Source organism: Pangasianodon hypophthalmus, chromosome 3, assembly GCF_027358585.1.
Source record: "Pangasianodon hypophthalmus isolate fPanHyp1 chromosome 3, fPanHyp1.pri, whole genome shotgun sequence".
Classification (NCBI taxonomy): Eukaryota; Metazoa; Chordata; class Actinopteri; order Siluriformes; family Pangasiidae; genus Pangasianodon; species Pangasianodon hypophthalmus.
Window position 1 is genome coordinate 24,833,009 of NC_069712.1, and position 13,809 is coordinate 24,846,817.

Sequence of the window (13,809 nt, forward strand, 5' to 3'; positions counted from 1 at the left end):
CCTGCAGCTGAGTGCAGTGGGGGGTGTGGAGGCTGAAGAGGCTTCCCTGCTTAATTTTACGTCACCGATGACACCACTGGGCTTCCCAAAATCTCGATCTGATACTGTAACATCCAGTTAAATTGACTGAGCTCTTTACGAAGGCTGCAATTATTCCAGGGAGTGTGGCAGATGATATAAAACTGCCAGTCATGGTCAGTCCTAGATTAAGGTGAGTAGGCCTGTATTTCAAATCAGAGTGCATTTCTAAAATGAGCTCCCAGTGGCCTCCAACTCACCAGGCGGAAACACACCACACGCTATTAAAGATATTTAAATACATATTTATATATGTATTTAAATACATATTTAAATACTTATTTATATTCATATATAAACAAGCAAACAACTCAAAGACATTGCAAACAACATTAATTATCCTCTTTATTCTAAGATAAAATGTAAGGAAATGGCATAGAAATGCAGTCCAAGGGTAGCAATAATGAGGGAACAAAAACTGTAGTGGTTCTTAAGAGGACTGGACAGCCAACTTTCCCTTTCTGAGAGCAAACAAATGTGCTCATTTTACTAAGAAATGGCTCCAAAATGCTTTCAAGAGTCAAGAGAAAGGTCATTTCTATCATTTTAGGTTAATTGCTATGTTATTTTCACACCATCAAGACACACCAGCTTTAACAGTCTGGCTACAATACGATCCAAAATGGTCTCTTGCTGCAATTAATGAATTGGACAGACTGCTTATTTCCTCCACTGGTATTTCACTACTACATCTAGCTATGTCACAATAAGACTCCTAATGACAGAAAACCACACAAATTCCACTTTTCAAGAGAGGAAGTATATTTCTCTCTTACCATCTCTGGTATTCTTTTCTGTGCCTGAAGGTGGCCCTCTATTTTTCCATCACATGCACCCAAATTCTGCTTTTAATTTTTCTGCTGCACCACAGCAAAATAGTTAATTCTGTATGCTAATTTAAGATTCACCCAGTAACCTGGACAGAGTCACAGTCTAAGGCTGCTGGTACGGCTGGTGTGAGGACAAAGGAAACTTTAGGAAAAAGAATTTTATTTTAGCTTCAAAGGTAAATGGTTTTTAGTTGGGTTTTCAGAAAGAGCCAGGATTGTGTGGAGTGTCAAATTACAAAATAAAACACCACCAAATAGACATGGAGGGAAAAAAACACTACAAATAAAACTGCAATAACCAAAAACAAAATAAAATAAAAGATGTATACATGACAAAAAAGAAACAGAATCATAGAGCATGAGGAAAGAACCAGTGGTCCAAGGCCTTCATTATTTTCCACAAACACATATTCTCCTATCTTCATCAATAGATACATAACACTCTTCTTACAGTGCATTCACTTTTAGCACACATTCCCTCTCCAAAGGGGGGATTCTCATAGTACTTTAAATCTGGTGCATGCAGGCCTCTTCTCATTCTAATGTAGTGGGCTTTCCAGAGGTTATTAATGGTTGTAGAACAGTTAAAGAGTGTAGTTCCCATTCTTTCAGCCTGCAGCATAGGTGCTCAAGAATGAGTAGAACATGGGCAGCTTCATGCGCTGCTGATCCCGTCGACACCATGCAATCACCGTGCCCTCGCTGTTCGTTGTGTACAGGTGGTGTCCATCACATGAGAAAGTAAGACTGAAAATAAACAGGTCAGCAGAGTTATCTGAATATTGTTGCTGATCACATGCATCCCTTTATAGTCACAGTTTACCCATTTACCCACAATTTATCCTAGCATAATAATCCCCCATGTCACAAAGCAAAAGTTCTTTCAAACTATATACTACTATTAAAGTGGACAGTGAGTGTACATGTATATACACGTATGTGTATATACATGTACACTCACTGTCCACTTTAATAGGAACACCTGTACACTTGCTTATTTATGCAATTATCTAATCAGCCAATTGTGTGGCAGCAGCACAATGCATAAAATCATGCAGATACAGGTCAAAGGCTTCAGTTAATGTTCACATCAAACATCAGAATGGGGAACATATGTTATCTTTGTGACTTTGATCGTGATCAGAGGAGAATGACCAGACAGGTCTGAGCTGACAGGAAGTTTATGATGTGGTCTTCTGCTGTTGTAGCCCATCCACCTCAAGGCTCGATGTTTTGTGCATGCTGAGATGCTTTTCTGCTCACCACAATTGTAAAAAGTGATTATTTGAGTTACTATGTCCTTCCTGGCAGCTCAAACCAATCTGACCATTTTCCTGTGACCTCTCTTCTCAACAAGGCGTTTCCACCCACAGAATTGTCTCTCACTCAATGACTTAAGTACAGCATTATTAATTAACAATGTTAATGTTTGATGTGAACATTAACTGAAGCTCTTGACCTGTACCTGCACGATTTTATTGTGCTGCTGCCACATAATTGAATGATTGGATAAATGACTGCATAAATGAGCAGTTGTACAGGTGTTCCTATTAAAGTTGAGGGTGAGTGTATTTATATATATGTGTGTGTATCTGTCTATTTACCTATAACTACATATATTGATATATACTCAATGAACACTTTATTAGGAACACTGTAAAAAAAAAAAAAAAAAAAAAACTATATAAGTTTTTTTTTTTTTACAGTGTTCCTAATAAAGTGTTCAGTGAGTATATATCAATATTCACTCCATATATACACCAATCAGCCATGACATTAAAACCATGTGCCTAATATTGCATAGGTCCCACTTGTGCTACCAAAACAGCTCTGATGGTGTACTGTGGTATCTGGCACCAAGACTTTAGCAGCAGAGTCCTGTAAATTGCGAGGTGGGGCCTCCATGGATCGGTCTTGTTTGTCTAGCATATCCCACAGATGCTCGATCAGATTGAGATCTGGGGAATTTGGAGGCAAAGTCAACACCTTGAACTCTTTGTCATGTTCCTCAAACCATTCTTGAACAATTTTTGCAGTGTGGCAGGGCGTATTATCTTGCTGGAATAGGCCACTGCCATTAGGGAATACCAAGGGGTGTACTTGGTATGCAACAATGTTTAGGTAGGTGGTACATGTCAAAGTAACATCCACCTGAATACCAAGACCCAAGGTTTCCCAGCAGAACATTGCTCAGAGCATCACACTGCCTCTTCCAGCAGTGTGGGATGTGCACATCTGGCATGTGCTGGACAAACAAGTCAGGATTTAAAGGATCTGCTACTAACATCTTAGTGCCAGATATCACAGCACACATTCAGAGGTCCTGTGGAGTCCACGCTTCGATAGGTCAGAGCTGTTCTGGTGGCACAAGGGGGACCTACACAATGTTAGGCAGGTGCTTTTAATGTTATGGCTGATTAGTGTACATATGGAGTGAATATTGATATACAATCACCAAAAACTTTATTAGGAACACTGTACTAATACTTGCTCTCATTGACCTCATTGTCATGTTCATGAAACCAGAGACCTACACAATATAAGGCAGGTGGTTTTAATGTTATGGCTGATCGGTGTGTGTGTGTGTGTGTGTGTGGACACTATATGGACATTTATACAAATGTCCATATAGTGTCCACACACACACACACACAGATACCATTTATGGTAGAAAGGCAAGCCATTTTGAAGCTGAGAACACCTGACCAACACACCCAAACTGTTATCACAAAGGTGGAAGTTTGGTGTGGAAGAACTTAACTGGCCTGCACATAGCCTTACCTCAACCCCACTGAATACCTTTGGGATGAATTAGAATGCTTACTGCATGCCAGACCTCACTAATACTTTTGTGACTGAATGGGCAAATTTCCACAGCCACATTCCACTATTGTTCAGTAAGTACATAAAGCAGATATGGGTGTGATTGGTCAGAGGTCCACATACTTTTGGCCATATATACAGTCCCCTCCGAAAATACTGGAACAGCAAGGTCAATTGTTTTGTTTTTGCTATACACTGAAGACGTTTGGGTTTGAGATCAAAACTTGATTGTTTAAACAATTAATAGTTCTGAATGTCTACTCTGGGTTTGAGTCCTGGGTTTCATCTGTGAAGACTGCATTTGTTATTAAAAAGGATAAACCAGCATGAGCTTTTTATGGTAGAAAGGCAAGCCATTTTGAAGCTGAGAAAAGAGGGAAAATCAATCTAAGCCACTGCACAAGCATTAGGCATTACCAATACAACAATTTGGAATGTTCCAAAAAAAGAAAGAAACCACTGGTGTACTAACAAGCAGACATGGAACAGGTTAGCCAAGGTAAACAACAGCAGTCGGTGACACAGAAACATTGTGAAAGCTGTGTAGAAAAGCTGTGACATCACCAAAAACCTCCACAGGGCAGGGAAGACTTTGAGAGCAGAAATATAGAGGCCATACCACAAGATGCATACCACTTATCAGCATAAAAATTGTAAGACCAGATTGGAATTCACAAAGAAATATAGAGATGAGCTAGAAAAGTTCTGGAACCAAGATTAACCTCTAGCAAAGTGATGGAAAGGCCAAAGTGTGGAGAAAGAAAGGATCTGCTCATGATCCAAAACATACAAGCTTATCATGCAAGGACACTGGAGGTATTGTCATGGCTTGGGCTTGCATGGCTGCTTTGCAGAGGCAAAATTAAGAAAATTGTGTCACTGTCCAAATACTTATGGACCTGACTGTAATTCATAATGGTAACAGCTGAATGAATTCATAAGTCTATAGAAACATTCTGTCTGCCAATTTCCAGAGAAGTGCATCCAATATAACTGGGACGAACTTCATCATGCAGCTAGACAATGACCCAAAGCACACTGCCCACACAACAAAGGACTTCATCAGGGGAAGGTTTCAGACTGGCCAAGTCAATCGTCAGACCTTAACCCAAATTAGCATGCATTTCACCTCCTGAATAGGCGACAGAAGGGAGAGACCACCCAAAATTACCATCTTAAAGATGCTGCAGTACAAGCCTGGAAAATCATCATAAAAGAAGAATGCAACAGTTTGGTGATGTCAGTGGGTGCCCAGCTTGATGCAGTTATTGCAAGCAAGAGATATGCACCCAAATATTGAATGTTATTTACTTTAATTTACTTAAAATTACTGTCTGTTCCAACATATTTTCAAAAAATTTGGGTGTTTTGCCACCAAAGGTGCCATGTTCTAAGTTTGTTTAATACATCTAGATGTAAATATCAGGAAATGAAAGCTGAAATTCTGATGTATCATCTCACCTCATTTTCATCTTTTGATATAAAACCCAAATGTCTTCATTGTACAGCAAAATACATATACATACACTTTATTAGGAAAGCCAATCATATGGCAACAAATCAATGCATAAAATCATGTAGATATATAATAGGGGGAGCCAACACACTACATGACTTGTAGAATACTATCCATTTCATTGTAATTTTTCTTTGTACTTTTGAGGTGTACAAGAGTATGCAAACTTCTGCCACTCTATTTATTTACGCTACAGAATTAAACTACATGTATCTGACATATGAAAACCAGCAGTAGGTTTCAACATGGTGTACCTGCACGTACCTTACTATAGGCTTGTTGGACTTGGGAAAGGTTATTTCTCTCACTGGCTTCAGGTCCCATGTGCTCCACAGCCTTAGTGGGCAGAAAAAGGGAGGGAGGGAGTTCATGAAAGCAAAGAAATGAAAGAGAGCAGGGACAAGTAACAAAGGTAATATGCTGACATGGCTGACACTAATGGAATCATTGTGAACTGATATAGACAATTGGCTAAAAGTAGCATCTATATATTGATGAAAAAACAAGAAGATAGCAATTAAGAAGATGAACTGTGTCGTCATATACACAAAAACGGTACAGTGAATTTTTTTTTTTTTAAGCATATCCCAGCTTATTAGAAAGTTTGAGTCAGAGAACTTGAAACTGCTTCCCTGGAGTAGAGAGGGCAGAGACTCATGCTCAACTGCCTAACAGTGGCAGCTTTGCCACTAATGTCCACACTCTAAGCTGTTCTTTTTTAACTGAACAAAGTCTCAAGAATAATCAGAGAAATAATACACACAAACATGCATTTTGCAGTACTTTGTGTTTTATGTATAGTCTCTCACCTCACGACTCCATTATGTAGGCCTCCTGCAATCACATTAACTGACACCCCCTCTGGCTGATTAGAGAACGCAACAGAGCAGATGTTCTCTCGGCAGTGGACATGACCAATCAAATCGCCATTTACTGTCCACAGTCGCAAGTCACTTCCTCCACCCACTACACAGAACAAAAGCACAACACTAATACAGACTGCTAAAGAGTAAAATCCTATTATTTAATTATCTGTACATTTATATACTCTATAAGGAATAGAGAGCAGAATTCCTAGTATGATTCCCTATATTTAATATATAATTCACTAATTAGGGTACAAAATTATAGAATCCCAAACAACAGAATATTTTATCCGCTGTGCATTTATAGGTTAGGTAGTGAACTTGTAGAGGGAGAAGGGAACTGAATCATAAAAGGCCCCCTAATGGCCACTATTTAGTGTAGAGAAACACATTATTTCATATGCTGTGTAGTACATTTCATAATATGTGTAAAAAAAAGGGAGTAATACAGTGTATATAGGGATGAATTTCATTCAGCTTTAATAGCTTTAACCTGATGGTGGAGCCAGAGACCATTCCTCAAACACTGGGATGAAGTGGGAAAACACCCTGGACAGGACACCAGTCCTTTACAGACAGACAGACAGATAGATAGATAGATAGATAGATAGATAGATAGATAGATAGATAGATAGATATACTTTATTGATCCCATGAGGGAAATTCTTCACAGGGCACCATGTGCGCACATGTGTGTGCACAAGTATAAGCACGCTATAAGCATATTTTGGGAAGTGGTAGGAAACCCACACAGACACAGGGAGAACTTGCAAAACTCCACACAGACAGTAACTTGACCTCAGGTTCGAATTGGGGACCCTGAAGCTATGAGGGTGCAACGCTACCTGCTGTGCTACTGTGCCACCACTGCTCCCCCAATACTAAATTCCTAAATCACTCTCTATATAATGCATAGATAGTGTTTTAAAGTCTATTTTTTCATACCCTACACAGAATGCCTAAACAGGAGTAGCAATCCAAAAGGTGCAATCATTTACTGCATTTTCTTAGGGCACAGAAACCCATTATTCCTTACCCTAAGAATAGCACCAAAGGTGCACCCTATTGTAATTGTATGTTTTCCTATTAGGGCACCATTCACTCCCATTCTGCGTTTTTAAATCCTTTTTGGGGTCGAAATGGGAGACTTGTGAAAAGTGGAGTCAGAGTCCCCATAGTAGAGACCTTGGAGCCAAAGCATGCGCAGCAGATACGCAGTAGATACGCAACTCAAGTACAGCATATATAAAATGCTATCTCAATGAGATGTCATAAAATGATATCTCAGCAACACTTTCTTCAACATTTTTTGCACAAAACTCAGCACATTCCTCAAGAATGCGGTCTTGACAGACCCTATTAAGTTTTGTCTCGTTTGACAACTAGGTGGTGCTATAATAAAGACAAAATATGTTTTTTTTCCCCCATTACTTCCCAAGTGTTTGATTTAGGATCATGATTCTTTTTTTGGTCTGATTCCTTGGAAGCTTCAGCTAAGGTCAACTGATGTTTAAAAAAAAAAAAATCATGCCCACCAGTTTATGCACCATTTGGAAATGACCGAAAACCATTAATTTTTTTTTTAATTATTTATAGCCCACAATTTTTGTTCAGTCTTCACCACTTTTGCTCAGATCATCTTCAGACAAAGCTGTACAAAAGTTATCAGATGGATTTTTGCTATGCAAAAGCGTTTGCCCATAGCATGCAAACAAATTTGACAGTGGCACAAAACAGGAAATTGTCATATTTTGAAAATGCATTTATAAATTCATAAGACTGTTTACAAATGAAAAAGTTGGTGCTATGTAGTGCTTGAAGAAAGGTATGTTTATTATTATTATTATTGGTCAAGCACTGAAACCCTATTGTTTCTGTGTGTGATTATTATTCTATGCTGGAAGTCTATGGCACCCCATAGAACTGTATGGTAGCCCACAGAATTGTATGTAAAAAAGTTGTGAAATTTGGCACACTGATTAGTCATTTCACCAGTTTTGGACTCTGCCCTTCAATGCCTCCAGCACCACCATTGTGTCAAATTTCAAGGTACATTTTTGCTTATAACTTTTGAACCATTTATCTTTTTTCCATTTATCCTTGGCTTTTTTTGATATTCAGCATTAGCCTGTAACACACAAACAAATTTGACTGCAAAGCTGCCAGTCAGGAAGTAAGTCCATACCTATTCAACAGCTTGATTAATTGACATGAAACTTGAGAATTGGGACAGCACCCTCAGGGGCCCCACCATCCACTTTATTAGTAACACCTGTACACTTGCACATTACTGCAGTTATCAAATCAGCCAATCATGTGGCAGCAGTGCAATGCAAAAATCATGCAGATACAGGTTAAGAGCTTCAGGTAATGTTCACATCAAACATCAGAATGAAGAAAAAGTGTGACTCTCTGTGACTTTGATTGTGGCATGGATGTTACCAGATGGGCTGGTTTGAGTACTGCTGATCTCCTGGAATTTTCAAACAGTCTCTAGAGTTTATACAGAATCGTGGTAAGCAGAAAAGCATCTCAGCATGCACAACTTTTATAAACAAACCTTGAGGTGGATGGGCTACAACAGCAGAAGACCACATTGGATTCTACTCCTGTCAGTCAAAAACAGGAACCTGAGGCTATCATGGGCACAGACTCACCCAAACTGGTCAGTTGAAGATTAGAAAAAAAATTACCTGGTCATTTTCCAGTCTTCAACTGTCCAGTTTCAGTGTGTATGTAATAGTAACTCTGGATGGCCTTTCAGTTACATCATGTGCAGCAGTAAAAGACTTGACTGGCGTGATTATTGACTCCAGTCTCTCATTTGAAGCTCATGTAGATAATATTCCTAGGATAGCCCTCTTGGTTGGACAGTAATGCCTTTCAGTCTGGATGCTCCAGACTGCAGCAGCAAGAGTCCTTACTAGAACCCGAAGATATGAGCACATCACCCCTATCTTGTCCACACTGCATTGTCTCCCAGTAAAATTTTGCATTGATTATAAAATATTGACATATAAAGCACTGAATGGTCTCGCACCGCAGTACCTGAGTGAACTTCTGTTCTTTTAGTAGGCATCTGCCATGCCTACTGATCAAAAGATACTGGCTCTTTGTTGGCACCTCAAATAATGAAGGCTACAGTAGGGGGTAGAGCTTTCTCTTATATAGCCCCACAGTTATGGAACAGCCTTCCAATTAGTGTTCAGGACTTTGACACAGTCTCAGTATTTAAGTCTAGGCTGAAAACACATTTGTGAAGTCAAGCTTTTTGTTAATAGCTTTTTTCAATAGCTTTTTTCTTAGGTAAAGGCGGAGATCTGGAGGGTTCATGGACATAGAGTGTTTTGGTAAACTGGGATGTGTGGATGATGTTGCACATCTGGTGTCATCCAGATGAGGATGGGTCCCCTTTTGAGTCTGGCTCCTCTCAATGTTTCTTCCGCATGTTGTCTTAGGGAGTTTTTCCTTGCCACTGTTGCCTTTGGCTTGCTCATTAGGGATACATTTATAAATTTAAAATTTATATCTGGAATTTATATATTTCTGTAAAGCTGCTTTTAGACAATGTCAATTGTTAAAAATGCAATACAAATAAATTTGAATTGAATTGAGATTTGGAGTCTGCAGCAGGCTAGACAGCATGTCAATTGAGCACCGTTTCAGTAATATTAGTGCTTGGTTCTCCACTAACATCTATTGGTCAATATAGGTCAATAGCACTGCTGTGTTGCCTAACTGGTCTAGGTGTTATCCCAGAAAAATTAAAGGTGATAAAAAAACTGTTTTTGTAATGAATTATTGTTTATTATGCTTACTGATTTAAACATCATATATCGTTCACGCTGCAGCTTGAGACCCCTCGAGATGGCCCAGTCAGCCCTATGATTAAGCTGTTCTTGGTGGCAACCAGTATTCCAGAAAAAGTCACGGTGCAAAGTATTTAGCTCCTGTTGCTCTACTATTATTAACTCCACTATTATCTCTACCAGTAAGAAAGGATGCTTTTATAAATATATATGGTAAAAATTCCAAGGCGTCTCTGCTGAGATCAGACTTGAGAAACACCACGTAGCAAGGTGAATTTTCGCACAGCCCAGTGGTGCATGGCTAGCTCAGCCCAAACTGCCAGCTCTGTATATATGAATAGTATATTATGAGTAGCTTGATTATTGCAGCATATGGCAGCAGAGGCTTGAAAGGTGTTTTAAGATTTACCACAAAGCCTGTTTGATTTGTTCCCAAAGAGAAAATCATGATCAGAACTTGGCTGAAGGTCTGTGGACTAATTTAACAAACATTTTCATCCAGAAGGTGTGCATACATTACAAATTAAAGGAAAAAAACAACATAAAGTGTGTTAGTAAGGTGCTGGGCCACCATGAACTGTCAGAACACCTTTAATTCATCTTGGCATCAATTCTACAAGTCTGTAACTGTACTGGGATGAACTGGGATGAACACCATTCTCTCAAAAGATGTTCCCTCAGTTGGTGTTTTGATGATGGTGCTTTACAGCCCTGTCTAACATATCGCTTCAAAATCTGGGATGTAAATCTAGGCTGAAATCTGGTGATTGTGAAGGCCATAGCATATGACTTGCCTAATTGTCATCCTCCCATATCCTGACTCCCATTAGGATATACATTTTTCATGATAGAATATAGGTGATCAGTCAAAAGAACTTTATATAGAATTGCAGTGACTCTTCCCTCTAAGTGACAATGTAACTAAACTGTAACTCCCAGGCTGACTGTGCAGTAGAAGAAACAAACTATTGCCTATAGCCTAAACTAATAACATTGCCAAGAGAGCATTGCGTACTAACTGACAAGGGGGTTACAAATAATCCACACCTTATTTCCTGTGCCTCATTACCAAGACAATTAGCAAAAAGAACAACTGAACAGTAAGCAATTCTGATCTTGAGATCAGCGGGCGAATGTCTCCTATAGCATAAATAATTAATTTGTCCCCCACCTGTAGACATATATAGGTGTTAGTCGACACTTTCATGAGAAGGCCAGAACCTTTTGTGACATGTGCAGATATGGCACAGTAGTACAGGCCAGATTTTGTGAGAACAGTTGGGCTTTCCCTTAAACTAGACAGAGGAAAACGCATTATCTTAGCCAGGATGAATAAAAGAGAATCTACATACAAACTATGCATCCATGCATCCACAATCATTGGGGACTGTAGAAAGACCAAACAGAAAGATTAAACAGCTTGATGAAAATGGTCCCAGAAAAAGGACCCAAATTGGCTGGATAATATAAAGGCCTATGGGAAGAAAATGGGGGGACTGATTCAAGAAGTGCGGTCACTGTCTATATAAGGTAAATAATTTTGATTTGGGCCAACTGTAGTTTGAATGTAGCCTGAAAGAGGCATATAGATCATATGAAATTAAGGAATGCATGAACATCATTCAGGAACTGCAGTTCTGGAGATCGCACTAACTCACCTGAGTCACAGACAGTAGCAATGTCTCCTGTGGTCTCGCTTGCTGACACAGCATTCACAGGGCTTTTGTGGCCAGTGAGACTCTGCACATAGCACAGGCTAAAAAGACAAAATTGCCATTACTCAACACTACCAGTAATAATGGTAGGATTAAAACAAACACACACACACACACATATATATATATATATATATATATATATATATATATATATATATATATATATATATATATACATATGATATATATCATCATGGGAAAAAGAAAGTACACGTTTCTTCAATTCTGTGTTTTTATTTATCAGGGCCAATTATATGGTCCTCTCCAACTTTTACAAACTAATAACCTCAGTTGACAACAAAAAACACACGAGATTTCAATATGTAGTAATACGTAGTAAATCAACATTCAGAAACCAGCTGGGAAAAAAATAAATACACCCTATAATTCAGAAAACTGTAGAACCACCTTTAGCATCAATAACTTGAAATAAACGTTTTCTGTTGGAGTTTATCAATCTCTTGGAGAAATTCTCTAAGATTCCACCACAGCATCAACCCTTCAATGGGGTTGAGGTCTGGACTTTGACTTAGCCATTCCAACCCCTTGATTTTTTTTTCTTCTTAGCCATTCAGATGTCAATTTGCTGATGTGGTGATTTTTTATAAACATATATCTTTTTCATGATGTGAACTATGTCTGTTCAAATGATGTTTTTTGCTCGCATGAGAAGAAGCACCATTTCTCAAGGACATATATGTGTGTAGATAGGTAGGAGAGAAAAATAACTATTATGGGATGTAGAAGGAAGTCTATGATGAAGAATAACCAGTTTCATATGACAAATAAGAAGGAGGATCTATGTTAATCAAGTCTGTCTCAAGAACCTGTAGCACTCTGTAGCACTCTTGGCTTCAAGCAGGAGTGGTTACCTGGGCTTGCGAATAAGTACTTTATTTGCTTGAGCACATTCAAGTATTGGTTGTGACTTCTTGAAGAGGTGAATTTCTAACACATTTCTTGGTGTCCCTGGGTAGGCTCCAACATTTCAGTGGAAGTGTCCATCTAATTTTAGGACCAAAACAGTGTGCACCTTTAATTGGGACAGAGTAATTTTTTCTCAGAAACTGAGACACTCATCTAGCTCTCAGTGGCTGAGTGATGGAGCTACAAATTTTGTAAGTGACTTTATTTCTTGATTTACTCAAGTGGAATATTTTAATAAGGGTCAAGAGGACCTGCAGTAAATGAGGTTTACTGTTAAGTTGCACAGAGGTTTAAATGTCAAGGATGTATTTATACTTAGTATGTAACTGCAACCCTCTTAGCAGATGTACTAAGTGGTACTAAATGAAAATGCACAAGAAACTCTTTTCCTATTCCTTCTTTCTAAAAAAAAAAAAAAAAAAAAAACCACAAATGACATTATTTATTAGTATTTCCTTATTTCCTTGCTTTCTTCCTTTTGAAAAAAAAAAGTAAAAACATTTTTTTTTTAAATCGGGTCTTCTAGTAGCAAAAGACCACTCAGTCCATTAAAAGAGATGGAGAAAAGTTGCAGCGATATTGACCGCAATGACATTAAATTATGGTACAAGCTAACTACAGGGATGTTTCCAGAAAAAGGCACCATGAGTGTTACTGTGTTAGAGGAGTATAGTCGAGAAAGATTAAACAGGCTGGATATAGGAGGATATAGGAGGCTATATAGGAGGAAAAAAAACACCAGATGTGGTATGGATAGGGGAGAATTTGCTAAATAGCAGGTAGAGGCTCAGTGTAGACAGGATATTTTTGAGGGAAGAAAAAAAGTGACAAGATTTACTATGAATCAAAAAGAGGTTACTTTGATGCTGCAGTGAGTCTGTCTTTATCTACACAGGTGCCTCATCCTCCTCCTTATCCAGCTGGTTCTGCATCTGTGCACAGAGCCGAATCTTGTGCGCCACCTGAAAGTGAAGTGAAGATTGAAGAACTAGTGCCTCCTCAGCAAGAAGACCCTCTGGTAGTTAAACCAAAGGACAAGGGGCCAAAACCAGTGGTGGGAGACATGAAAAGATGTCTCAGATCATCAACAAATCTGTTCCAAACAGGACACACATCATTGACGTCACACCAAATGCCGCTGATCCAGTTCCCTAATCCTCAGGCGGGACAGGATGATGGTAATGGAGGAACACAGGAAGACACCCTTTTTGTGTATTGGCCCCTTGAACTGACTGAATTGGA

At 38.9% G+C, this 13,809-nt stretch overlaps 1 protein-coding gene across 14 annotated transcripts in view; it reads right to left on the minus strand.

Annotated features, from left to right (window-relative positions):
• Window positions 1–405: 405 nt before the first annotated feature.
• The window catches only part of lyst (lysosomal trafficking regulator), a 198,702-nt gene continuing 185,298 nt past the window's right edge, over window positions 406–13,809 (minus strand). For 9 of the 14 annotated variants that reach the window (XM_053232372.1, XM_026939233.3, XM_026939235.3 and 6 more), the window contains 4 exons: window positions 11,581–11,678; window positions 6,057–6,213; window positions 5,512–5,583; window positions 406–1,655 (listed from right to left, as the gene is read on the minus strand). In XM_053232372.1, coding sequence (XP_053088347.1) covers window positions 1,517–1,655; window positions 5,512–5,583; window positions 6,057–6,213; window positions 11,581–11,678 — 466 coding nt within the window. In that variant the 3' untranslated portion in view covers window positions 406–1,516. The other 5 variants (XR_008301403.1, XM_026939237.3, XR_003404244.3 and 2 more) reach the window with 4 other exon arrangements.